General features: G+C 32.6%; 4 protein-coding genes across 9 annotated transcripts; 1 reads left to right on the top strand and 3 right to left on the bottom strand.

Annotated features, from left to right (window-relative positions):
• Positions 1–1,088: 1,088 nt before the first annotated feature.
• On the bottom strand, positions 1,089–6,089 carry LOC126669169 (mitochondrial-processing peptidase subunit alpha-like). Its single transcript, XM_050362557.2, has 13 exons — positions 5,932–6,089; positions 5,038–5,280; positions 4,307–4,603; positions 4,045–4,212; positions 3,748–3,915; positions 3,576–3,662; positions 3,352–3,418; positions 2,909–3,006; positions 2,476–2,548; positions 2,300–2,370; positions 2,135–2,184; positions 1,590–1,702; positions 1,089–1,503 (listed from the first exon to the last, which is right to left on the bottom strand). Exons 1-13 carry the CDS (start codon positions 5,968–5,970, stop codon positions 1,451–1,453), a joined length of 1,527 nt encoding a protein of 508 aa, XP_050218514.1. The 5' UTR covers positions 5,971–6,089; the 3' UTR covers positions 1,089–1,450.
• A 1,576-nt stretch (positions 6,090–7,665) lies between these two features.
• LOC126667181 (nudix hydrolase 8-like) lies at positions 7,666–11,954 on the top strand. The gene is made up of 9 exons (XM_050360137.2): positions 7,666–7,832; positions 7,916–8,130; positions 8,411–8,476; positions 8,693–8,830; positions 8,911–8,985; positions 9,063–9,113; positions 10,810–10,844; positions 10,926–11,034; positions 11,651–11,954. The coding sequence occupies exons 1-9, from the start codon at positions 7,721–7,723 to the stop codon at positions 11,843–11,845; spliced, it is 996 nt and encodes a 331-aa protein (XP_050216094.1). The 5' UTR covers positions 7,666–7,720; the 3' UTR covers positions 11,846–11,954.
• Positions 11,955–18,174: 6,220 nt separating this feature from the next.
• Positions 18,175–21,626, bottom strand: LOC126669718 (mannose-P-dolichol utilization defect 1 protein homolog 2-like). Of its 6 annotated transcripts, XM_056104495.1 has the most exons (8): positions 20,928–21,625; positions 20,787–20,853; positions 20,614–20,673; positions 20,079–20,139; positions 19,975–19,992; positions 19,424–19,459; positions 18,903–18,991; positions 18,175–18,808 (listed from the first exon to the last, which is right to left on the bottom strand). In XM_056104495.1, the coding sequence occupies exons 1-8, from the start codon at positions 20,987–20,989 to the stop codon at positions 18,734–18,736; spliced, it is 468 nt and encodes a 155-aa protein (XP_055960470.1). In that variant the 5' UTR covers positions 20,990–21,625; the 3' UTR covers positions 18,175–18,733. The 6 variants fall into 6 exon arrangements, 5 of the variants coding, with proteins under 5 accessions (XP_055960470.1, XP_050219219.1, XP_050219218.1 ...); XM_050363261.2 differs by lacking the exon at positions 18,175–18,808 and having other exon boundaries at positions 18,907–19,459; positions 20,928–20,991; positions 21,082–21,624; XM_050363262.2 differs by lacking the exons at positions 19,424–19,459; positions 19,975–19,992 and having other exon boundaries at positions 20,928–21,623.
• A 706-nt stretch (positions 21,627–22,332) lies between these two features.
• On the bottom strand, positions 22,333–23,572 carry LOC126669427 (dehydration-responsive element-binding protein 2C-like). Its single transcript, XM_050362889.2, has 2 exons — positions 23,061–23,572; positions 22,333–22,904 (listed from the first exon to the last, which is right to left on the bottom strand). Exons 1-2 carry the CDS (start codon positions 23,416–23,418, stop codon positions 22,525–22,527), a joined length of 738 nt encoding a protein of 245 aa, XP_050218846.1. The 5' UTR covers positions 23,419–23,572; the 3' UTR covers positions 22,333–22,524.
• Positions 23,573–26,792: the final 3,220 nt, after the last annotated feature.

The raw sequence follows: 26,792 nt of genomic DNA, 5'->3' as shown, positions 1-26,792 counted from the left end.
ATTTATTTCAAAAAAAAAACATTTTTGTAAAGAAAAATAAGTGTATGATTATGAAAAATCTAGACTCGGATGATGGCTGAAGTCAAGCGATTTGGAGTTTGGATGAGTGACTGAGAGTTGACCCCTCACCTTATACGCAAACATTAGTAGATACTCATGAATCCCAAATTTTGAGGTCTACACCATGTTAAGTAATCTAATTAGCACACACCACACCACTCTATAATTATTAGATACTGGAAATTATTGAACTGATTTACGTTCACATTAAGAGTAATGTCGATATGTCAAGCTGGAGTAGATGTTAATTGAATAAAACGGGTTAAAAAAACATTTCCGGTTTGTAAACTATATAGATTGATAACCGAATTTAATTTTTTAATATATATTAACCAGGCATTTACTTTTTCAACAACAAAAAGTGACCTACTAACTTTTTGTGATATATCGCTTGCATGGATGGTATATATTTACGTCGTCCATGTAGGCGATATATCGTTTAAAAGACAATACACATTCTAAAATAAATAATATAATTTGACAATCGCAATTTCTTTTTTATCTCGGCTTATACATTACAAACAACTCGGTCATAATTTTCCTTCTCCTGGAAGAATGATAACATATTAATCAACGACAAATAATGTTTTCAGACCCATCAATCAGATGAAAAAGAGTTGCATTATGCTACCCAGACTGCCAACATAAAAACGCAGATTATCTCTAATCAAAATTGGAAGTATTATTTAAAACAAAAAAAGCAATAATTAAAGAAAAAAAAAGAGCAAGAAAAGAAAAACAGGATGTAATTGAAAGCCGCTCACCAACTTGCAATTGTTTTTAGAAAAGAGCACATGGTTATGGAAGATATGTCTGAAGACCGAGTTGGGTCTGACTCCTCTCTGTAAGTAAGCTGTTAGGTCTATCTAATACTGCCCGTTGCTTCTGTTTCACTCTACTGCTCGGCAGGCACTGCTTCCTGCCAATGGTGATCAAAAACTATTGCACCATTCTATTAAATTTGTTTATAGAACTGTTGCAGCTTCCATTTCCGACAAAAATGTTTCCCAAAAAAATACAACGGCCAATAATAAAAGATGAGAATAATAACTCTCTCCCCTTAAGATTAAGTCAAAATTACTATTCTTCCACTGTATTTTTAAAAAATCATTATTGTTATCTTTTGAATAACAAACCATACACTGTCAAATATGGAGCTAAATTGCACGGCCAACAAAAGAAAACTGCCACCAAAATATTACATGCATAAACAATATGCTGCTTGCCAAGAATGCTAATTTATTACTAATATTGGGGATGTCTGAAATTTCCTTATTTGAATGGAAATCGGCTATAAGAAAGCTTCAAGTTTTGATGATGCACATCGGTATAGACAGCTAGTGAAAGTCCTTCCGGTTTCACACCCAAAAAAATTAGATTAAAGACTAGCTCATTTCGATTTGAACTTCCTGCTAACCGAGTCATAGGTTGGCATGCTGATAACTGCAGAGCAAGTGGGCATAAAAATGTAAATAATAAAAGTTATAGCATCAAAAGAATACGAAGAATTCATACAAACTAGGAAATACCGTCTCCATATGATGCCATTGTGAGAGGAGAAGAAAGCAGCTTTTGTGCTGTTTGAGTAATATCTTGCAGTGTAACTGAATCTACAATCTTCAGGAAATCTTCCAAGGGTTTCCTGTATGACAAACATTTATTAAAGAAAGGATCAAACTAAACCAAAGAGGGAAATATGTAACCAAGAAATATTAGTGATGTCACAGCCCAGCAAAAATTTGTCTTCCGGATCATCAGCAAAAATAAACTAAAAACGGGTTTTACTATTTATCATAAGAAGAAGATCACAAAGACGAGTTGTTAGCAAAGACTTGATCAACTTGAAGCTTAAAGTCGCCAAGAAATCAGCAACAGGACGTAAAACAAAAGTTATACAAAGAAGAGTATGTTCAAACTGTAATATACTTTTCACTAAAGAAAAACATGGCATTCACGTTATATTCTTAGATCCTAATAAGCTCCTAGAAACAAACATAAGCAATTTCAGGCAAACAAACAAAAGATATGGTGCGATTCAGTCATTTTACATGGAAGGATCATTCCCTGGTCATACCTGTTACCATACGTCAAAATTTGTCGACCAATGTCCTCTGAAGCGATCATCTATAAAATGTGCATACATATTAGTAAATAAACCTTGATAAGCAAAAGTAGTCCTTTGCCACTAATGTTCAAACGTGCACTTGGAACCAAGAATTAAAAGGTAACATCTACATACCCTGGATTCCAAATTCATCAACATAGCAGACTTTGTTGACTGTTTCGCACGATCTAGCTGCATCTGATCAACTGCAGAAAGAAGATATGAAAAGTAAAGTAGTGGAACACTGCCTACTAAGTCATATATAGCACAGCAGAAACAATAATTGGAAAGATAAAGTTCATCCATCACACCTTGGCCTGGTGAAGCCACAGCAATGAGCTCATTGACTGCTAAATCTATGGCTTTTGGTGCAAAATTAGAGCTCTGCATGTACAATAATAAGAATTAACTTGAATAGGGGCTCAAGATAATTTCTTCACACGAATTTCCATAATGCATTTTATGACTTTAGGCTTGAAGCAGAGAAAGAAAAGTTCAATGCCTAAGATAACAGATTACATAGCTTAATGTGGTTCCAGAGTTCCACTATATGGAATTTACTGTTTGTAAGAGACCAAAGACCATCAAGTTTCAAAAAAAAAAAACAATTATTATTTCTAATTAAGCTAGCACTAAAGAACATCTTGTTGAACAAAGTAATAGTCAAAATGTGCTGAGATTAATACTGAGTGAATGACAGAAATTTATGATATTAACATATTTTGAAGGTTCTAAGATAATTACAGTGGTAGCTTGGATGCCAAATATGCCAGTGTGATGGTAAATGTTGCTGAATGCTGTGAATGATTCAATTTGTGGATAGTCATGCAAAACCCGTAGATCTGCAAATATCAAGCACAACAATCAGTAAACAATTGGAGATTTCATTGATGTAAAGGATAATATGTGTGTAATAACAAAAATCACCAAGACCCGTAGATCTGCAGATATCAAGCATAATCAATAAAAAGTTGGACATTTCATTAATGTAAGATAAGATGTATTCATGTACGAACATAATCACTAAGAAACTTTATTGCTTGCATCATATCCTAAACAAAGGAAAAAGAAGAAGAAAAAAAGGAGGTGCAGATATTGTTTGCAACATAGCATAAATGTCTCCCTGAAATTTAATAACTTTGTTTCTTTGCTAAGGTATATTTCACTAAAGATCCATAGATACTTACATAGCCTTGAGTACATTCCCTTTCCAGGACCACCAGCTGAGAATGCTCCACCTCCACCCATTAGCATCTGCAATACAACTAGTCTTATAACTTATATTCTTTACTTCAAAAAAGAATTTGAATATACAATGCTACAAGCAAAATAACACACAGGTCAAAAACAGCGTAGCAATAACTGCGCAATAACTGCAACCACAGGATAAAAACGTTAAAAGCTTGAACACCTGAAGAACAGTCAAGATCATGGCACTCTTTTCATCAGACCAGCCCTTGGGAAATTCAAATGCGAGAGCAAAATGGGTTCTGTTGTCCTGCAATGAAACATCAGAGTTATCATATATAAGATAACCTGATAACACGTTTAAAAAAATATTAATAAAACATCTAGAGATATACCCCTGAATCAGCTTGACAACGATAATCACCTCCTGTGTAGTCGGATTTTGGTACTGAAGTTCCACTAGCTTTGGCTACGTCGGACAAAAGCGGCTCTGCAATTGATACCAATTCCTCATGTTCAACACCAGAAGCCGCAAGCACCATTCGAGGAGCAGTGAAATTTTCCTAAATTTTTCAAAGAAAATATCAACTAGTTTCACATCACTTAAAGAAACGGATAATAGTTACATTCTTAGAAATCATGATCTGCATATGAAAAAAAGTTCATCGTCAGTTGAACTTTCATAAACTTACAGCTAAAAATTCCTCCAAGATCGTACTATTCAATCTATTTACTGCAGATTCAGGTGCCAAAAGAGGATTTGCCAAAGGACCAGAAAAACCAGCAGAGTGAATTGCTTCCAAAAGCAAGCCTTGAGGGTTTTTGGAAGCTTCAGCAATATCTTCTTTGACCTTTTGAAGCTACATGAGAAAGTATAACATGTATAAGTATTACATATATGCTATTGCAAAAGAAAAATGCAGCATGCAGATATAAATATGATTGGAAACTTACTTGTTCATTGACTTCCCAATCAAGAAAGACAGGATTCCTCACAGAATCAACAAGTAACTCCACCATCTCAGGAACATACGTCTTCAGAGCATCAAAGGTGTACCCCATCTGCTCCCGTGATGCTGAGGCTTGCACAATTCCGCCAATTGCCTCAACTTCACGCACAATACGCAAGTGGCTACGGTTTCTTGTGCTTTTAAATGCCATTCTCTCTAGTAGATGTGTGGCCCCAAATGAGGCGGGAGACTCGTAGATTGAACCAGAGTTAACATAAAGCCCTATTGATGCTGCAGGATTCTGGAAATCAACCAAAAAGTGGTTTTCTAGGTAAAGGAACTAATAATAATAGCAACAATAGACTATCTTCAAGAAACTTCCCTACGGCCTTTTCCGGTGCACATTTAAATGGAACAGGATAGAAATAGACGCCTTAGTTCCAAGGAATCTGATTCCATTATTTTTTTTTTCTCTGACAAAACTTGATACAATTTTCATCGTATTACTGATTTACTATTCAAAGAAATTCTACGCATGAGTACATGTTACATATGCTGGCGTTATAATATTCACAAAAATGTGTCATTTAACTTCGTATCCTTGTCAGAAAATTAAATCCATGAAGTCTAAAATTACCATTGCTTCCCAATTCCAACACATCAAAGAAGCCATAAAAGTATTGAGCATATGAAAATGGGAACTTAGTCTTATAAAAAATTTAAGCCTGTACTAACCGCTGACGTTTCGGATGCAATTTTTATGCCATTTGAGAGAGTTGTAATCTTAGTTTCTCCAGGTGCAACATAATCAGGCAATGTGGAAGGGAGTTCAACCCCTGGAAGTGGGAATTCTAGAGGCAAAGTCTTAGACTTATCACCAAACAACCAGCCGAAGATTCCACCTGACGAGGATGACTGTACAGCACCAACAGCAGAAGCACTTGCAAATCTCTTAGGTGAGCTACTGATTGTGCGACCCTGTTCACGTAGTTCAATATCAGAGCACGGCATTCCGTATGCAAAAATAATAATATTTTACCAAAGGCATTATCTGAAATCAATTATGCGCAAAATCATGCCATCAGTGGCATTAATTCATTACTTTAAAAATGTCTGGTTTCTTAGAAAAATTGTTAGGTAGATTCAGTCCACCACGTCCTCCATGGACTAAGAAAATGTTAGGCAACTTTAGCAAACAAAATTACATTAACATCATCATTTTAATGATTTCTTTTAAATTGAACGGATGAGTCTGCTTAAGAATTTATCGGTTTGTTAAAGTCGAAAGCAACAATTGCTAGCACCTATGATCTTCAAACGGTAACAATTAAATAAGTAGTAAATAAAATACAATAAGACTTGCTCTTACACTTCCCAAACACTACATGATGTAACAGAAATGCTCCACATACTAAGCAACATTTAAACTAGAAAAATCATACAAATCGAATCAAAATTAAACAATTAAAACAATTCAATGAAGTTAACAGATCTATCAGCCTAGGAATCACATAATCGTAGACTCAACAGGACAAAACAATACTACAAATCAACAAAAACTGTATCAAATGCGCGATATGGCGATTAAACGACACTGAATGAAAAACGATGAGTTGAGATAAAACTGACCTTGAGAGACGTAAGGCGTGAAGATGCAGCTCTGTACATTATGATTGATCGATTTTTCAATCTCCAAGCCACTCGATTAAGCACTTCTCGTTGAGTTTTTCTGTTCTTCGCTCTCTCTAATTGCGTAATTACGATTGGTCGGGGCTATGATTTTGGGTTTGGAGAATACCAAAATAGTAATCTGGGCCGTCCAGTTAATTTGATCTCATCCGTTAGATCATCGGCTTTAGCTACTGGTCTACTGTGTGAGGTTAATTGCCAGAAAAGCCCAATGAAGTCCTCACTATTTTTAAAAGAAACAATTATACCAATGATGTTTGAAATTTAACATTCTAAAATTTGTTGTTTTAGTGCCTCAAGTTCTATTACTTTTAAATTAATATTTTAGCTTATAAAAATACATCTAACAACTACTTTGCCCATTTTCTATTGTCTGACACTGACTACTAATAATGCTAAAAGTAAATTTTTACATTTATTAATATCATTTGTTTAATTCCACATACATAAGTGCATCATTTAAAATTTTAAACATAGTATTATCTTTTTTTTGGTAATGATACAAAACTTAAATAACTATGAGGCTTGTTTTATAATTTTAGCACGTCGTTGACTTAAAAAAACTGAAAGCACTTCTTTGGTATATGGTTTCCAAAAATAAAATGCGAATGTAGAAAACAAATAAAAGTTTACACACTAAAATAACATATTTTAAATGTTTAAATTGAACTCTAGTCAAACAAATTTTTTTATTTTTAAATTCATCCAAATTTTTTAAAAGTTGTAATTAAGTATATTCCAATTTGACCAATTTTTCGGAAAACTGCTTAATTTTATGAAATTAATTTAATTGTAACTACGTGGCAATTGAGTGTATATTTTCAAAAAACATTGAAAAGAAAAGGGTTAATTTCAAATTATAAAACGAGTTTTATCCTGATTTTCAATTATAACACGAACTTTAAAATTTGCATATTGGTACTTACTTTCAGTTTTTGGAAAATTGGTACAACAAATTAGAAAAACACTAACATGGACATTGTAATATACAGTCACCTGTTGTTGCATGATTGGTCGATATACCAATTTGCCAAAAACTGAAAGTTGGTGTATCAATTTGCCAAGTTTCAAAGTCCGTGTTATAATTGCAAATTAGGATAAAGTTCGTGTATTAATTTGCAATAAACCCAAGAGAAAAAGAGTTGTCGATTAAGATGCTAATGTGGTTCGGATAAATCAATTTTGAAAAATATAAAATTGATCTTGAAAAATTGAATAAATTTTCGGCGAATTAGTCTAAGTTGGGTAGATAAACAACCTTTGAAAGTTTAAATAAATTCTCAATAAAATTAATATTTTAACACCATAATCACCATTAGACTTTAATTTTATAAATTCACTGCTATGCACATTCCGTTGGTTAACTAGATCCATTAGTTATATCTACTGTGTTATATGAGAGAATATATACTGCATGTACCAACAAATAGATAAAATGCTTGAATGTTCTTGGCAAGTGAGCACACTAATACATTAATATTCCTAATTAGATGCACAAATAATGAGTCCACTAAGCATATAAAGCAGAGGTAGTTCAATAAAATGCTGAACTTTGAAGAATATGCTCATTCTCCATGTACAATAGAATATGTACTACAAATGCTAGTGGAGAGAGCTCAAATTGTCATAATGCTATTCCTTAAATATTCACTCCAAAATTTATATATAATAACATCAGCCGAACATTGGCTTCAACGTACAATCATAGCTTATATCGCAAGAAATAGTGATGATGGCAACAAAATTCACCGACGTCTCCCAATTGTCTGGACATCGTTTCTGGCATTTTCGTCGAGTTCCATCGACGAAAATTGTCAGTAATGTTCCTTGCTTATCGAAGAGTGAGTGGAGATCGAATTAATGACATAGATTTGTGTTGTTGAGAAGGGTAGTTGATATGTATAATTCTGTTTTTCTTGTGCAGATTTCTTGAGGGACAGCACACTTGATAGGCTCAAGAATAGAAGAGGAATCTATGTTATGTCTCCTGATATATCATCACCAAGTTTCAAAGTGGAGTTTCTTGATGCATTAGATGATGAATATGGTGGAGTTGTTATTAATCCTAACAGTTTACCATCGAGTGCTAATGCTTTCGTGTCTGCACTTCGCGTTTCTATGTCTAATTGGAAGTTGAAGGTAAAGGCACGGATTTGGAATAATTAATTATCAAATTATTAAACTATGGTCTTATTTTATTTTAATTGCCACATGGCAGTCGAATTTTGCTAATTTTCGCCTACAAAGTTTTCACCTATGCAAACTTTGACTTGAAAACCTTGCATTGAAATAAAAATAAAGTTTGATCATCAAAATGAAGTAAGACGATAGTTTAGTAACTACGAGAATAAAATAGTAGAAGCTCCGTAGCCTAATAGTCTAAAACTAATGAAAGCTTATGTTGAAATTGATGATGCAGGGGAAGAAGGGAGTATGGCTCAAGATATTACTGGAACAAGCTGACCTTATACCAATAGCCATAGAGGTAACAATTGAATACTTGCCTTAAACAGTCCATAGTAGGCAGAAAATGTATATATCGAGTCCTACATTTCGGCTTTTTGATGTCTTATTTTATGTTACATAGCTCGCCATTATCCGCGATCAAACTGCATATGTCGTACGTGGAATTGATGAAAATTATTTTTTTAATAAAATTGCGAAAATTGAGAACATGTATGCTAATTTCATAAAATTTCAGGAGGGTTTTGATTACCACCACGCTGAACCAGGCTACGTTATGCTAACTCATTGGATTCCAGGCGGTCCTTGCTTGCTCCCGGCGAGCCCTTCCCATCAGATCGGCATAGGAGGATTTGTTATCAACGACAAAAGAGAGGTATTATCACTGTTATTATAAAAGTAGTTTACTAATCTATTTTTTTGATTTAAAGCAATTAATTTTGCCATATGTTTTAGGTTCTTGTGGTGAAAGAAAAATGTCCCTGCACTTGCTCTGACGTATGGAAAATGCCTACAGGATATATCGACAAGGTTGATGTTTTTAATTCTACTATTTAAATTACTCCTGAAGGGAAATAATAGCTTACAATTTGCTTAATTCATGCCAGTCTGAAGATTTATTTTCAGGAGCCATAAGAGAAGTCAAAGAGGAAACCGGTGTAAGAACCATTGTCTATCCATATATTTATGGCCAAATGTTGCAAAAAGGCAAGACCTTTAACAAAAATTCCACAAAAGTCCCGACCTCTCAATTTCGTCGATTTTGGCCAAAAAGCGATTATTTGGTTTCGATTTTGTCCAACACTCAATTTGATTTCAATTTTGCTGAAGTGGCGCCTACGTGGCGTGCCACACAATGTGCCACTATGGCAATTATCAGGTAAAAAGTGCATTTTAGTTCTTAATGTTTAAAAAAATCACCAATTTTATACTTATAAACTTTTCTAACATATTTTACCCAATTAAATACCACCGGCACCGATTTCGGCCACCTCTCCCGTTTTCCAACCGTCTCATTTTTTTTCCAATCGAGCGATCACAGTCGCCAGAATTTTTTTCCAACCAAAATAATTTAAAACACTAAAATTTTATGTGCCAATATTTTACAAAAAAAATTATTTTTTTTTAAATGGAGGAGCCGCTGCTCCTCCTTTTCAGGGGAGGAGCTGCTGCTCCTCCCCGGCGAGGAGGAGCAGCGGCTCCTCAGAAATGGAGCAGCGGCTCCTCCGTTTAAAAAAAATTGAAAAGATTTTAAATGTGTTTGTTTGAAAATAAATTCCGGCGACTGTGATGGATCGAGAAAAAAAAAGTCGGGAAATTGTTTTAGACGAAATGGTTATTTAATTTTTGGGTTGGGTTAGTACAATTTTTTTAAATTTAATTTAATTAGTTTTAGGGGTATTTTTGGATTTTTTAATTTTTGGACGAATTAATATTTTAAATGTGAAATTAATTTTTTGAGGGTGAAACAATTTAAAGTTTGAGGGTGTAAATATCTTTTTAAAAAAATTCTAAGAACTAAAATGCACATTTTACCTAGTGTTTGCATATATGTGGCATGTCACGTATGCGCCACGTAGGCAAAATTGAAATCAAATTGAGTGTTGGACAAAATCAAAACTAAATAATCGATTTTTGGCTAAAATTGACGAAATTGAAAGGTCAGGACTTTCGTGAAACTTTTGTGAAAGGTCTGGCCTTTTTACAATATTTGGCCTATATTTATAAGCATGAAAAGCATCATATAATTGTGGTTTGGGTTAAATTGTGCCATGGTAACTGAACTATAAGTTTTTTATATTTCGGTTATTATTATTTTATATTTTATATTTTTATTATTTAACTTATATTTTTCCGAAAGCGGGAGATTATATAGCGAATTCATACAAATTATCATTTATGTATTTGAGGGAAAATTACATAGCATCCCATTTTTATGTTGCCACATATGTAATTGCAAGCCAGAATTAACATAGTAACCTCCCATTTCAAAGAAAATGAAATTGAATTATCAAATTTTAAAAGATAAAACGACGATAACTAAAGTATAAAAAGTACATATTCCTGGAAGGGATTTTAAGCCATCATTTTTTTTTATTAATGAATGTAGGAGTTTGTAAAAACCACATGAAACCAATAGATTCAGTAACATTTAATTTAATATAATTAAAAAAAACAAATTTTTGGTTTGGTTTGATTTTTTTTAATAGTAAAAAAAACCAGTTCAATAGATTCTGTTGAGTCTAAAATATTTTAAATCTTTATAAATTTGGTTTTGTTCAATTTAAAAGATTCGGTTAGAACTAAAATTACAAGCCTAATTGGTGATGTTTAATGTAATTGTCATTCTATCAGGTTGACACAACATTCCTGAAGCTGGTAGCTTTCAGGTATTATAGTTTTTATGTATTTCAACAACAATCACCTGTTTATAAACTTATCTAAAATTCTAATGGTTGTGAATTCGGCAGACATGCTCACCTGGTGGCATTTGAGAAATCAGATTTACTATTTATGTGTTTGCTCAAGCCAATGTCTCACCAAATCTCCATTGATGAAAATGAAATTCAAGCGGCTGAGGTAACTAATTATTATTTTACGGTAATTCAAATAATAAATTTTCCTTTTTAATAAGAGTATTTTCAATAGGGGTCATCAAGTATTAACTCCCATCTCCAATAAGGGTCATCAATATTATTTAAACCAATCAGTACTTAATTCTAGTTGATATATATTTAATTCTAATTTTAAATTTATTAATTGATGTGATTTTTATTTATTGGATTATTTAATATGATTATTGCCACATAGCATATAATTAATGTATAGTTTATTATCCTATTAGGTCCATTAATTAGGTTCACTATTAAAGTGAGCAATTATTCAACTAAATCTAATTAGCAACGGAGTAATATATTCCGGTTAAATTTAGTTGAATATTTCAGTTAACATGGTTTTATTAGGATTTAATTCAGTTTAAAATTCCGCTGAACGAATTAACCAAATATTTACATGTTGTTTGTTTTCTTTTCATTATAATTTTTGAAACTTTTATCGGTCTAATTAAAATAACCGGTTAATTCAATCGATTCAACTATGTAATTTTAAATTTTATATTAATTTAATTTAATCAATTTTTTTATCAAAATCACTAACTTTAATTAATTCGATTGAAATCATAATTTTGTGAATTCAGTGGATGCCAATTGATGAGTTTATAAGCCAGCCTTTTTATAAAGAGGACCATATGTCAAGACGGGCAATTGAAGCATGTCTCGCAGCTCATGAAGATCACTATAATGGGTTTATCGCACATCAGTTGACCTCAAAACTTGATGGGAAACTATCCTATTTGTATTATGACAATTCAGGCAAATTTTTAGATTTTTAAAATCTTAATAATTTCTCATTGGATTGATTTATCCTTAAATATAAAGATTGATGTCACTCCGATTTTAATTTGGGTGTATTTATAAAAGAAATATAGTTGATATTGTTGATGAACTTTTGTATGCACCGACGCCGTTTTGGATGCAAAACGACACCGTTTTACATTAAAACGACGCCGTTTTGAATGTAAAATAATACTATTTTTCAAAAGAAAACACACGCAGTCTTAATTGTAAAAAATTGGAAAGTTCATGTTAAATATGTCAAAATTAAAAAAATTATGTTAAATACCAAAAACACGTGAAAGTTGGTGATTTTTTGAACATTTAAACCATATTTTTATTATAATATTTTTATGTTAATAACAATAAAAGAGATCAATCTCCTCTAAAACTGTTTGGTTCAAAAAATTACTATAAATTTGTATAAATGAATTTTTCTGACATTTTTTATATTTATCATAATTCATTCTTTATTCATAACCAAACAATGTGAATTCCTAATTTCTTAATATAGATAATTCAAACACTTTTTTAGTCTTATATTTAGTTTTGCAACTTTTTTTAGGAAGGGGGAGGGGGACATGCAAAATTACAGTAACAGGTTTTATTAAAGGTATATCAATAAAATAAAAATTTAATTTAAATAAAATAATATAATAAAAATTTAGGTATTTTAACAGTTAAAAGAGTTTAACTTGAACACCAATACCAAAATATGTGATGCATACTACGAATAATTTAAATTGAAAAATCAATTAATTTTTAATCGATAGTTTATAGTATGACATGGCACACTACAAAGCACGAACTATTTTAATTGAAAAAATCTTGGTTCCTTAACCGCACTTGCACCCATCGGAAACATATCAAAAAGAAAAACTACAGTTTATATTTGATAACTGGATGACTTAATGTATGTGCCACCAGCAATTATCACTAGCGAGCAACATTGCTAGAAAATAACATATAAATAGTGCGCATATTAAACTCTCTGGGTCACTGAATCATTCCAATATTACAAAAAGGGTACTAAATTTCAAATTGTTCAAAACTAGTCACTAAGTTATCGAATTATTTCTCAAGGAAGTCACCGTCTTAAAAGAATGTTATTAAATTTATCGAAAATTTCAAAACGGGTACTGAATTATACCATTTTATTAAAAAATGATACTAAATTATACATCTTTTTGTAATTATGGCATGCCACGTAGGATAAAACGCAAAACGTTTGGTGCGTTTTGCCTCGAGTGACATTCCGTGAAATAATTTGATAATTTAGTGACCATTTTTTAACGATTTGAAACTTAGTACCCTTTCTGGAATATTGGAATAACTCAGTGACCTAGGGAGTTTAATATCCTAAATAGTGCACATATTAAGAAAATAAGTAAACAAAGGTAATTCTCAAAAAAAAAAAAAGTAAACAAAGGTAAAAAGTACTATCATTAATTTTACGTACAACGGATCATAGAACCAATAGTGGATCCAGAAATTCTTTTCAGCCTGGGCTAAATAACACGTAATAAATAAATTTATTTGTATAAAATTATACTATAAAAAACAAACAATAAATATTACTTACATTAGTTTCGATCAATACGAGACAATTGTAATCTTCGGGTCTGCATAGCTTGAAAGCGTTGTAGAATGCTCATTATCAATCTTCAAAAAAATTGCTTTTTAATATAACATGATAAACTGTCGCTCAAAAACTCATCCCCATTTTGAACAAAATAACATGCAATTTAATTTAATATTCATAAAAATATCCAAATAATAAAATTCATCAAGTATTTATCAATAAAATAGAATGACAGTAATTTAGAATACTTACTTGTTGTAGTCCAATTCTTTTTTTTTTTTTGATTTTTTATGAATAAATTAAGTTGAAAACCTACAAAATTAGGATTGAATAGAGTTATTTCACAATAAGACAAATAAATCAATAAAATTATATAATAAAATTTAAAAAGAAAAAGACTTACCCAAATTTAGAGATTGATTGATTTTGGAGGAGAATTTAAAATTGAAAAATTAGGTTATAATATTTAGGAATTAGGTTGTATATTTTGAAATTATATTAAAAAATTTAGAGAATAATAATATCTAATGAAGAACTAATAAACCAAAAGATAATTGATGGAAGAAATTAAGGGATTGAATTGAAATATTATACATATCAATAATGAAGGCGGGGCTGATTATCTATACTATATATAAAAGCACGGATGGGGGGGGGAGACAGGCAAATTTACGGAATAACCCTTTTTAATTTATATTAAATAACGGTTTTATAGTCATTAACAAATTAGTTATATAATTAATTACTTAAAAAATTATAATTAGAGTTTTAGTTAAAATAAAATTGTATCATGACAGAGGAATACTAATTGAGTATAGAAAAAATAGCTAATCTTTTCCAAATTAATAGGAATATCAATCTTTTGATTTAACTACACTAGTAACATGAATTGACAAGTCATATCAATCTTTTGGTTTAACTACACTAGTAACATGAATTGACAAGTCACGTTACGAGCCACGAGCGTAACATGTAAAGCGAGACTAGTATTTAAAAGAGAGTTTGGGAAGAGTAGTCCCGCTGGTTTCATCTGTTCAAGAGAACAGGTGAAACAACAAGGGGCCAAAACGACGTCGTTTTTGGCCCCTTATTTTTTTTAATTAAATAGAGGCCAAAACGACGTCGTTTTGACCTCTTGAATCAAAAAAAAAATTGCATAAGAAGGCTAACAGCCTTCTTCCTCAATCTTTCGTTCTTTCTTCTGCGGCAGCCATGGCTGCCTTTCAAAAAACCAGCGCCGGTCCTCCGGACTTCCGGCGGCAGCCCGTGCTCGAGTCTACCCGAGCCCAAGGCTAGATCCGCCCCTGCATAGAACTATAACTTATGTGCTATAATTATAAATTAAATAAAAAGTAATTTGTAATAATTTACTAAAAACTAAATTATCACATTTAATAATCTTATTAAATTTAACATATATAACGGGTCATGTAAATGCCGTTCACCTGTATAGTACATGTCTAGAAGATTAAGAAACAATAGATCAATGAAAAAAAGATAATCATAAAATTTTAAAAGACATATGATTATAGTATTATTATGACAAACGCTTTTAGGCATTGTGTCAAAAAGAATACCTTCTTAAAATTTTATTCAAATATGTATTTTATTAAATTAATTTGAATTAGTTTCTAGAATAAATATTGATAATTTAATTATTTATAACATAGATAATTAATAATTAAAAAATGTATAAAATAATGTACAAGTCTAATTCCAATAAGAATAAACAAATTATATAATTAAAAAATATACGCAATTAAGTACAAATCTAATTATAATAAATATATATTATGAGTCATATAAATATTATTTACATGCTTAATTTTAATAATAAAAAGTAATTTATAATAATTTATTTATAGCTAAAATATTTTTTAATAATTTAATTTATATTTAAAATAATTAACGGGTCATATAAATGTCGTTCACGTGCGCAGCACGTGACGAAACGCTAGTATATAAAAGCACGGATAGGAGGAGGGAGACATGCACTTTTACATTATTACCCTTAATATATTTTTAATTATCAATAACAATGAGGTATAATACAATACAAACACTTGAATGATATTTCAGTTTCTAGAGTTATGATTCTATTTAGATTGGAAGAATTTGAGGTAACCATGCAATTTTCTTTTACCCGTATACATGCGTTTTTTTTATCAGTTAGATGAGTTTCATGCAGCAACCTAGAGAGGACCGACTCTTATTTCAACGATAAAAGCGCTCTTCCCCTTCGTAACCCTAATTTCTCAAACAGAAAACGCTACCATGTGTTCTAAGCGAGAACGATCAGATTCACGTAACACAATCGCGGCTGTGCCTCCGCCTGTAGGAGAGAAGTCGGAGAAGTCTAGGCCTCCAGGATGGCCGCTTCCGGATGAGCGGCCTGGAAGATCGGGGCCCGCTTTTCCGTATCATAACGAAGAAGGTCAAATTGTGTGGGCTAAGGAATGGGGGGAAAGAGATTGCAAGTTTAACAAGGTATGTCAAGCTGCTCATACTCATCCCACCAATTTCTCTACAGGGGTAGACGTATTGGATTTGTATTCACTAAGGCTGTTTATTAACAAAAGGCTCGGTTGTAGGCAAACTGACGACTTTGACGGTCAATGAGGTTTTTGGAGAAAGGGAAGTTGCTTATTTGACTTCGTCCTTTACTCCTGAGTTTTATCTTAGCCCCCCCATTAATAACAGACCCTTTACTCAGAAGATCGAGCCTAGAGTCAGCCTTGCAATTTATTCTTCTGTAGAATGTGCTATCATGTATCCTGGAGCTGTGGCCAATTTTACCATTCGAATCTTGAATCAACCCGCCGGTGTCCACTCCATTCTCGGCCCTATCTCTGCGCGCCCGTGCTCTTTTCTTGATAGAATCCCCTTAATTTCCCAGGAGAAGGCCGATGTGGTCGAGGAAACTTCCATAATTCTGCTGAAGAAATGAGCACTCGTTGTTGAAGTCGGACCGCTTAAGGATCAAGACGGAAAGCATCTTATGCCCTATCTAGGAGCTACCTTTATTCCAGCCCGAGACGGTTCAGAGACACTGACTGTTGAGGATGAGCATGGCCATGAACACTTGGAAGTGACGGTCAAATGGATAAATGCAATGGATTGGATTGCCAGAAACGATGAATAGTCTGCTTGTTTGTTTATTTAATGTTTTGTTTCTTCAACTTTAAAACTTATGTATGCTTATTATTTATGCTGACTTTATTGCTAAATGCTTGTTCGTTTTATTTATACTTGAAAGATAGTACATTTGATCTATTGTTTTTGCAGATTGACACATTTCAGTTTGTCGTTGCTGATAATTTTATCCACACAAACTTTATTACATTTAAATTGTTGTCCGTCCTTAGTTAAAGCCATCTAGTGTTATTTGAATTCTTACTCCTAGAAATATTTTTGATCCCTTAATCAGTTTATATTCCTGTGTTTTGCTTATACATGGTCTGGAAATCAATCTAACTTCAACTCATATTGTCATATGTTTGGTTCAGTATGATCTTCATATTTATTTAGAATCAATAATTTTTTTTCATGTCTATTAAATGATGCATTCAGAGACCAGAATCCGTAAAGATTAATGGTAGCAGGTTAAGTGTCAGGTCTTTCTGCAAGGGTTTTCCAACATTATCTTATTCACAGAATAATTCAGGTATAAGGATTAGATTTCTTACGAGTTTTGCAACATACATTCATCATGTTTATTTATTTAGAGTTATATTTATTCCGATTACTGGATAAATTTGAGATGATTGTTGTTACAGCAGAACACTTTTATTACGACTTTTATCTACATTCAAACATATAGGCTGCTACATTAATAGTTGGTACTTAGTATTCTATAGGGTTGTGCATAAATGAAAGATCAGTGCTCATTTCATAGAGTAGGGAGTGTCTTTTGCAAGATTAATATAAAGCTACACTTCCAAAAGCAAGTATGTCGTTCATGAAATGTTCTGACATGCCCATCTTTTTTCCGTGAAGTTAACTGGTTCCGGCCACAAAATAACCTCATTGTTGTTTAAGGTTGCTACAATTTTTTTTCTATTTCACATATTAAAGGTTCCATGTCACTTGAAACATGATGGCCGGCATAGGGACACAGTTATATAGTCAGGCTTTGTAGTATATTTCCTCGAGTCTTCACATCCTATATTTTGTGCGTTGCAAGTACCAAACCAATCTTTCTATTTTCGAGTATCTAAGGTTTTGCTTCTGTCAAGTTGTATTCTTTTTTCCTAAGATATTTCATAATCTTGCTGGGAATTCTGTTTTCGTATTGCACAAACGTAGCATTTGCTGTGATGTTTTTCCTTGTTTGGCTCATTAGTCATTTGTTTTGTCGTCATTGTTATGTTGAAGATTGCAATGCCAACCAGTGAGTAGTTACTATGGATTGGAGAACTTATTGTTTCATGGTGACAACAGGTCTTAGAAAAGAAATATGAGGAGAAGACTGGACTGCCAAGTTCTGAAAGGATTGAAGTACGCTAAACAAGGAAGGCTGCTGCTGGTTTTGGAAAAACATGATTGCAGGCATCTGCATTTTCATATACATCAGGGTCACATGGGTATGTATGGAGCCCTAAATGCTGTTGTACATGAATATTCGCTTATTTGAATGGAAGTAATATTGCTCGCCGTGATACATAATTTGTTTCAGTGTAGTTTCCATATATCTTTGAAATTAGCATTTCATACATCTGATTGTTTTTTTAACCATGGAATGAAATATTCAAGCTGAAACTGATTTTTCTACTTTATTTTCCTTCTATCTTTACATAATTGTGATAGAGTCTGATTTTATGGTATCCTCACGTAAATACAGTTACCAAAGAGTTCACTTAATAAGCATATATATATATATATATATATATATATATATATATATATATATATATATATATAACTGAATTTTTTGCCATTGGCTGTCTTTGTAGTTTTACAAACTATACCATTTTCTGATTCTATATTCGTATGCGTACCTATGCTATAGCTCAGCAATTATGTACATCGGACTTTCTTGATTCGCCAGTTTGCAAGCAGTTTACTGAGGGAACAGTTGTGCCTCTCAGACCTCCGTGTGTGTTCCAGCAGAATGGTTGGCTGTCTTCACCAGCCGATTCAAGCTCTATTGTATCCGGAGAGACACCAATGTATGGCAAGTCGTCACTGCAAGCTAGGTGCAGAGGACTTCTTGTGTAAGTGCCTTTTATATTTACATAGCTTATGCCTGATATAGCAACGGCTGAAGATTCATTTCGGTTGCCGCCATCACAGTTGAATTGATCAATCATATTACTGGAGTTTCAACTCCAGAAACTTGAATGTTTGAGAATGTTACTCCTTGTACAGAGCCTGAGCCACCCTGGAATTTATAAACCATAAGGCTATATTAGATTGGATAGTTAAAGAGTCTAATTTAATTAGAAGGTCGTGTAGTAAATTGATTGTAACATTGCCTGCCAGGTCTTCATCGGCACACCGACTAATGTGCTGTGCATCTCAACGCCTCGAACAGCGACGTTCAAAACACAAGCTTGTGTGTTGCCTGCAAATTGCTAAAAGGAAAGGGGGCTGCTAGGTTTAAAAGTAGGGGTATGTTTTTGGTTCAAAATAAAACAAATTGGACCTTTATTTTATTTTTACAATGTACCAAACCGATTTTATGAGATTTTACGTTTTCCAAACGCAACTGAACCAACAGTTCGGTTTGTACAAAAAATAAACTTGATTTTTTTACTCGGAAAAATTGAACCAAAATCATTGGTTTGGTTTGCTTGTTTGGTTTGATTTAGTTTTGCAAACCCTTATTTAAATTCATTATGTCGTTTATCATCATGCAGATATTGAACTGATATTATATTTGATAAGGTGTTTGGGTTGATAAAAAGTAAGGGAAGGAGGAGAAACCCTAGGAGTAAGTAAGGGGAAGTAATATGTTTTGTAATTTGGTATAAAATAATTTGACTGAGAATGGTACCATGCGCCATGACACCGATAGCAGACCCCAAAATAACTAATAAAGAATTAAGGACAGTGACAAGATAAACGGAAAATATAATGCTAATAAAACCAGTTGATACTATTACACATGACACAACAAACACTTAATCAACAGTATTCTCCGCAAAAGGAATATACTAGCTTAAGAAATTAGCTTGAATGGGTTGAGTTCAGAAGAAGGAATGGGGATAGAGCAACCTAATTCCCAACTCGATGATAATGCTTATGTTTAACGAGAATTTAAGAAACGTGAAAAAACTCACAATCGGGCCTAAGGTGTCGATCCTATAAATTTTCTGGGGTAATACTTTATGAAGCACTTGTAAAGACCATGATTACTACAAGTCTACAAGTATTACTGCTGTAAATACTATAATTCCAGGGGGTTAGGATGGAAAGAGGATCATAATCAGTAAACTCCAAAAGGTGGTTTGTTTCTCTAATACTTGCACGGTCTATATGCTATAGCATTCAAACACTAGGTAGTCTTTCAAATTAAAAGATAAGTCGGAAGATCGAAAAGGATACCACTGGTAAAAACTCTCACTGCAATAAACAGAAAACTAATAAAATTACATATTTGTATGGTACACATGTATACTAAGCCTAATTGAAAAGAGCATACAGCTCACCTATAGAGCCCGCAAAATTCATCAAACAGGATAAGAAGCTGAGCTGCCCGGTACTCTTGTTCTGCAAAATATTGAGCAGTTTTTTTTGTCAACTACAAAATGTAAGCGGCCAGAAAAAAAATATTACCATTGAGAATATTACAGGCAAACTGGGAAAGAAAATACAACTCAAAACTTTCTTTAAAGCTCTTAAATCTTCTCATTAAATTTATGGAGAAGACTGGTCTAACATCCCATTACACCATGCTGCAGTTAATATCCAATTCTTTGGCGCTTGCAAGAATCAGTTTATAGACCAGCCTCCAATTATGCCCACAGGACCAGTAACCTTACCCAGAGACATTTTACATGATGACATAAATAATAGCAGCTCATAAGCAACAATATTTGTGACCATGAGGTGAAATACCTAACTGGTAATATGAGAATTGTAGATGACAAACTAGCCTCGTCAAAGTAAACAGTTTCAAAGTGAGTTCTTAACGAACATCTTAAAATTGAACAGAAAATAGGCAAATTCCAAATTTCAACTTACAGAGAAATTTTTCAATATCTGGGGAATTCTGGCAAAGAGAAAGATTGCATGCTGGGATGCCTGGAACGAATTGCGACAGCGTTAAATAACACAGTAGAAAACAAAACACTTTAGAAATCCCGGTAAATATGCTAGACCAGTGCCGTACATTATAACGCCAACTTAGTGCTTACATAAAGAGCTTCAAACAAAAGTGGATCAATTTGAGCAGCTAAAACAGTAGGTGCCACTACACAATATCTGAAAAACTAATATAAGGAACACTTAAAATGCAGTATTATAGTTGGTGCTCTCAAGAACATCATCCAGGATACATTATCCATGTGAGTGCAGGGATGGTATGTGAGAAATAGTAGATGATAGCAACTAAAATCATAGCTGCAAGACAAAAGCAAATTGATGAATTGCACGAATTCTACTTGCTGTTTGAAGAATCGATAGTGATACCCAGTAATATATAGACGAAACCTTGGATCAAAAGACTCCATTCTTGAAGGTTTATCGGTTTCTTAAAGTCGAAAGCAACGATTGCTAGCACCTATGATCTTCAAACGGTAACAATTGAATCAAAAGTAAATACAATACAATAAGACTTGCTATACCACTTCCAAAACACTGCATAATATACTAATATACAACAGCCAAACTAAGCAACATTTAAACTAGAAAAATCATACAAATCGAATCAAAATTAAACTATTCAATGAAGTTAACAAATCTATCAGCCAAGGAATCGCTTAATCGTGGACTCAACAGGAAAAAACAATACTACTAATCAATAAAAATTGTATCAAATGCGCGATATGGCGATAAAACGACACTGAATTAAAAACGACATGAAACTAAGCTTGAGAGATGTAAGGCGAGAAGATGCAGCTCTGTACATAATGATTGATAGATTTTTCAATCTCGAAGCCACTCGATTGTACGGATGAAGCAGTTCTCATTGAGTTTGTTTCTTCGCTCGCGTTCTATTTCATTTTAGTGACTAAATTTTAGTGTTTTGTTTAGATAAATAAATTTTAATTTATTTTGTTTTAATTATTAAATTTTAAATTTTTCCGAGAAGAAACTTTCGGGCCAAAAATGCATATATGGCTACTGTTTTTTGTTTATTTTTACCATATGCAATCGATTTTTACTTATTTTTATATGAAACCTGATCCGCATGTATCATTTGCTATGAAGATTTCCCGTTTAAATGAAAATTTATCACAGGGAACTGATTTTTGTTTATGTTACCGAAAAATTTAGCATATATGTATAATTTGGTCAAAAGATCACTTTATTAAAATAAAATTAAAGTTTGATAATCAAATTAAAACAAAATAAAAAATTATCACCAAAATAAAACAAGTTTATCGTTTAGTAATTTTGAAAATCAATTAGTATAGGCTTCAGCAATTATGTAAAGAGTACTAATAATCTACAACTGATCAAAGGCTATGCGGGAATTGATCATCGATGAGACATGAGCAAGTGGTACGATAATTACTTGTTGCTGAACGATAAACTTGTCTTGAGAATCCAGCAATGAGAATGAAATTCAAGCTGCTAAGGTACAATAATTGATGTTTTACGGTAATCAAAATAATTCATGTTGCTGTATTTACTGTTTGATAATGCCTTTAATTGATGCACCATGAGACATGAGCAGAACACATGTCTACTAATGTTAAAAAACAACACCAGCAGAGCACCAAGCAAATAGATGTGTACTAATGTTAAAACGCTTATTATTTAATATAAAAGGGCAAAATGTATAAACAATATAGCAAAGGAATTGCAACTTTTGTAATCAATATAGCATACTAGACGTAGGCAGCAAAATCCATATATTGGAAGGGAGCACTAATTTGAAAGAAAAAAATGAATCTAAGGCAGCTGATGAATATTTTTGTTGTACAAAAGTTATAATGAACCGGTTTCACCAAGCACGGAGGATACATAAAGCAGAGGATCCCAATGGACATTAGCACCACCCCAACCGCCGTTGTCAAAGTGCATAAATTGTTGCTCAGGCCAGCCACCCTCATCAATTTGCGTGGCGGGTACGGGCAAGCTCGTTGACCTGCTGTTCGGCATTTCAACGAGGCTAGGGTTTAAATATGGCACATCCATAGGTGGTTCATTTACCCCTGTAGCAAATTGGCATGCACCAGTAGTAGCTTCAGATCCGAAGGATACATTCTCAGGAATATGTGCAGGCCAGGCGTATGCTGCTTCATCATTAGACCATCCCATGTTTGCCGTAGCAGCAGCTCTGAAGTGCATGATACCGTGATTCGGGCCTGCAATATTGCCAGGAAATTGATCAAGATGATTCAGATTTGCAATTATATGATTAGTGCTTGTTGACGGGAGCTCCTTGGTATTGTGTCGGGTTGAATTTGGAAGTGAAGCGGGCGAAAAAGTATTAGGCTGTGAAAGAAGGCGCAGTCCCTTACCATCAAGTAATTTAGTCTTGAGTGCTCCAAGAATCCCCTGTGCTTCAGTCCCCGTTCCGCAAACATCCTCGAAAGAGAAGGGCTCAATCTTATCAGCGCCAGAATTGGAACCCGAGTGAGGCAATTCGAAGTTGGTTCGAGCATTATCTCCACGTAAAGCTCTGGCTGCATCATCGTATGCGCGGGCTGCGTCTTCTGCAGAGTCAAAAGTTCCAAGCCAAAGCCTAACCTTCTGTAATGAGTCCTTAATCTCCGCAACCCATCTGCCTGATGGCCTCTGCCTCACTCCCACAAACCTGTGGTGTCCTCTTGAAGATGACTTCCTTCTTCCTCTCAGTCCATCAGTGGGTGCCCCCATGTTCCTAACCGCAGTCGTGTTAAAGCATCTGATTATATATAATTATTTATAAAGGTGGTATCTGCAGATTCCATGCATGGACAAGCCATAAAATGACAATTTTAATGAACTTGTTGCTTAGTTGCAGGCCATATATGTTGTTTATATCGACCTGCAATTAAGTAATTTAAATATCTTATTGTTGCTCCAAATAATATATATAATATATATATAAATCTGTCATTGTCAAAGCTCCCTATGAAAAATGCAATTGAGTAATTTAATAAATGTCATACTGTTGCTCCAAATATGGCCAAGTCTCACAACTGCCAAATGTTGATGACCTGATTTACATATATTACTGATTTTAAACAAGTTTAAATAATTACCATTTTAACAATATAAAATATATTCTTATAAATATAGATCCAAATAACCTGAACTTACAAATTAAAATATTTTGAACATAACTTATTTAGACATTTAATTTAAAATATTAGCAGAAATTAATTTTTTTTTAAATACAAAATGTTTCTCTTTTTAAAAATATGAAACTCGTCTAATTTTTTTGCTAATATCAAATGGATAAATTTGGTTATTTTAATTTTACCATGTGATTCAAAAATTAACTCATCTAAAATTATTTTTTGTTTGAAATAATTGAAACTCTAATATTAAGTTTTAATTCGTTAATTGCCTCATATACTTTTTAAAAAGGTCAACTTAAATTGGATAATATTTAGATTTTTTTAAAAAAAAATCTTTTATTTTATTTTCTGTTATTTGATTAAGTCTTAGAAATTGATTATAAAGAAAGATTGAATTTTTAAATTTGTTTTTGTTTCAATAAATATGTAAATTATCTTATAATTTTAGTTTTAGTTTCTAAACATAAATTTATTTTAGGTTTATTTCTTTCAAAACTATCCGAAAAAACAATATATATAAAAATACTGACAAATCCAAAATTTTCCGAGATACTGAAAAATAAATATTTACAAAAATATTAGGAAAAAAATCACTAAAACATACATAAAAAGCACAAAAATACATTGCAACTATTCAAAAAAAATACACCCAAGAAAGATTTAAAGAACATTCATTTATAAACGCTAACAAACACTTAAAGAACACCCATTCATAAAAGCCAACAAAAATCAACAGTGCATGTAACATGTGTTGATCGCGTTATGGCCGGCGTTGGCCGCTTCCGGCCAAATTTTGGCGCCTCCACGGTGTTGTTGGTGAAAATCGCAAGTATACGGTATCGCCGATTATAAATCCGGGTTATCAAACTCACGCGGACAATTGAACTTAACACATCGATTTCAATTTACATTTTTCATTCGTTTAGTAAAAGAGATTTGAAAAGATTATTGACTAAATTAAACAATCAAATAATTCAACTCAACAATCTAACAAATGAACTAACAAAAAACAAACAAACGATTAAACGAGCAATTCAACTAACAATTATCAAATAAATATAAAAACTGATAAAACAATTGGATTAAAGCATTCAAAAGTTGATACCACCAAACAAACATTGAAATTAGGGATAACGAATATCAAGACATACAATAAGAACCGAGTTGTTACTAAAGCATCAATTTCCGCTGTCTCGAGTCTCAAAAAATAATAAAACCACTAATCAACCAACCAATTAAAGCCTAATTCACTCTCGTGAAATTAAACACAATCAATCAATCAACTAACAATTAATAATCCAACTCAATGGTTACCTAATTCCTAACCCATTCTCACGGTGCTATGACTTAAACTCCTAATCATTTGGTCTATTTAATAAACCATTTTTTAATGCATTAATCAAACACTAATCATGTTTTAGGTAGCTAATCGAAAACAAGCAATACATTCAATGATTAGAATATTTTAACAAGCTAATTCATTCATAGGTTATTATCAACTCTCAAAAAAGGGGATTCAGCTACTCATGCTAAACAGAACATTAACTACTAAATAAGGTAAATCAATAAACATGATTAAGAGATAATTATCCAGATTTGTCAATTCCAAATAAGGACTTCAATAAATAAGATAAATATTGTTCAACAATGTCAAAACCAATGTTTTAAACCGGACCTGACTAGTCGGTCGAACCGGTTAAACCGGAAAACGGTTGACGGTCCTATCTAATACTGTAAAATCTGGTTGGACCGGATTAAACCAGTAAAAACTGAGGGTTGAACCGAGGGTCGAACTGTGCACCGGTAAAAAACCGATGAACTGAGGTTGAACCATGAACCGGTAAAAAAACAACGAAGCCTTGATAAACGGTGAGTTTCATAATGATATGACTTTTAACAAAATGGTAAATTCAGTGATCATTTTGTAATAAAATAAATGGTTATTTTATAATTTAAGATAATACCAATGACCCTGCGAGTTTAATATCCTCTTAAAAACACTTATCCGCCATGAACTGTGCTCAACAAGGAGTTTCCTTTCTAATTTTCTACACACACACTATACCAATCTAGAACAAGAAGAAAATAATAGCAATAATAAAAAAGAATATCCGGAATTCCAATAATAACCTTTCTTTTCCCTCCTTCTCTTCCAATAAATTAAAATAAAATATTGATTGACAATTCTTAAGCTTCCAGAATGGAGGTGGTGGCAAATGTTCATGGCCAGAGGCATGGTGTTTTTTTCTAGAGGGTCCACATCGTAGACCAATCGTTTCTATGAATCTCGTGAAGTAAAAAATTTTGAGTCATGTTTAGACGTCACGAAATGAATGTGATTGGCTAGCTTTGTTTAAAGAGCTCTCATACGCCTGTGAAATGATGTATCATGCACGTCCTTGTCCATTTATATTTTTAGACCAAATTACTTCACCACCCTTATGTTTATTAACATTTACACTTACATCCCTATTGTATCATGATCTAACAATGTTGTCCTTCAATTTAATTTCCTTTAACAATTCGAGTGTTATTATGTGGATGAAAACTCGTTAACATTCACAGTCAAATAAAATTACAAGACTAAGTTATAGATTTTGTTTAGAAAAAAATAAAGTATTTGAAACAACAAATTAAATGGATAAAATTGTGGACTATATTTTCTTTTTCTTTGACGCTAACATTATAAAATTCTAATATTTTGATTGATTGCATTATAAAAATTAAATTATATCATTTGATCTTAAATAAAAACTATACAAATAAAATTCACTGGCAAACACCATAAGTGTCGTAATAATTTGTTCATATTTTCATTTTCATTAATAAATAAAGGATAAATAACGAAAACCCTCAACTATGTACAAATAATTTATTAATGGAGTTAATAATTAATTATATTACAATATATTATTGTATATGTACATATAAATAATTAAATTATTTCTTCAAAAAAAATATTAAATC

The sequence above is a fragment of the Mercurialis annua genome, linkage group LG2 (genome assembly GCF_937616625.2).
Source record: "Mercurialis annua linkage group LG2, ddMerAnnu1.2, whole genome shotgun sequence".
Taxonomy (NCBI): Eukaryota; Viridiplantae; Streptophyta; class Magnoliopsida; order Malpighiales; family Euphorbiaceae; genus Mercurialis; species Mercurialis annua.
The sequence above is the reverse complement of the archived record's forward strand: the minus strand, read 5'-3'. Positions and strand labels throughout refer to the sequence as shown.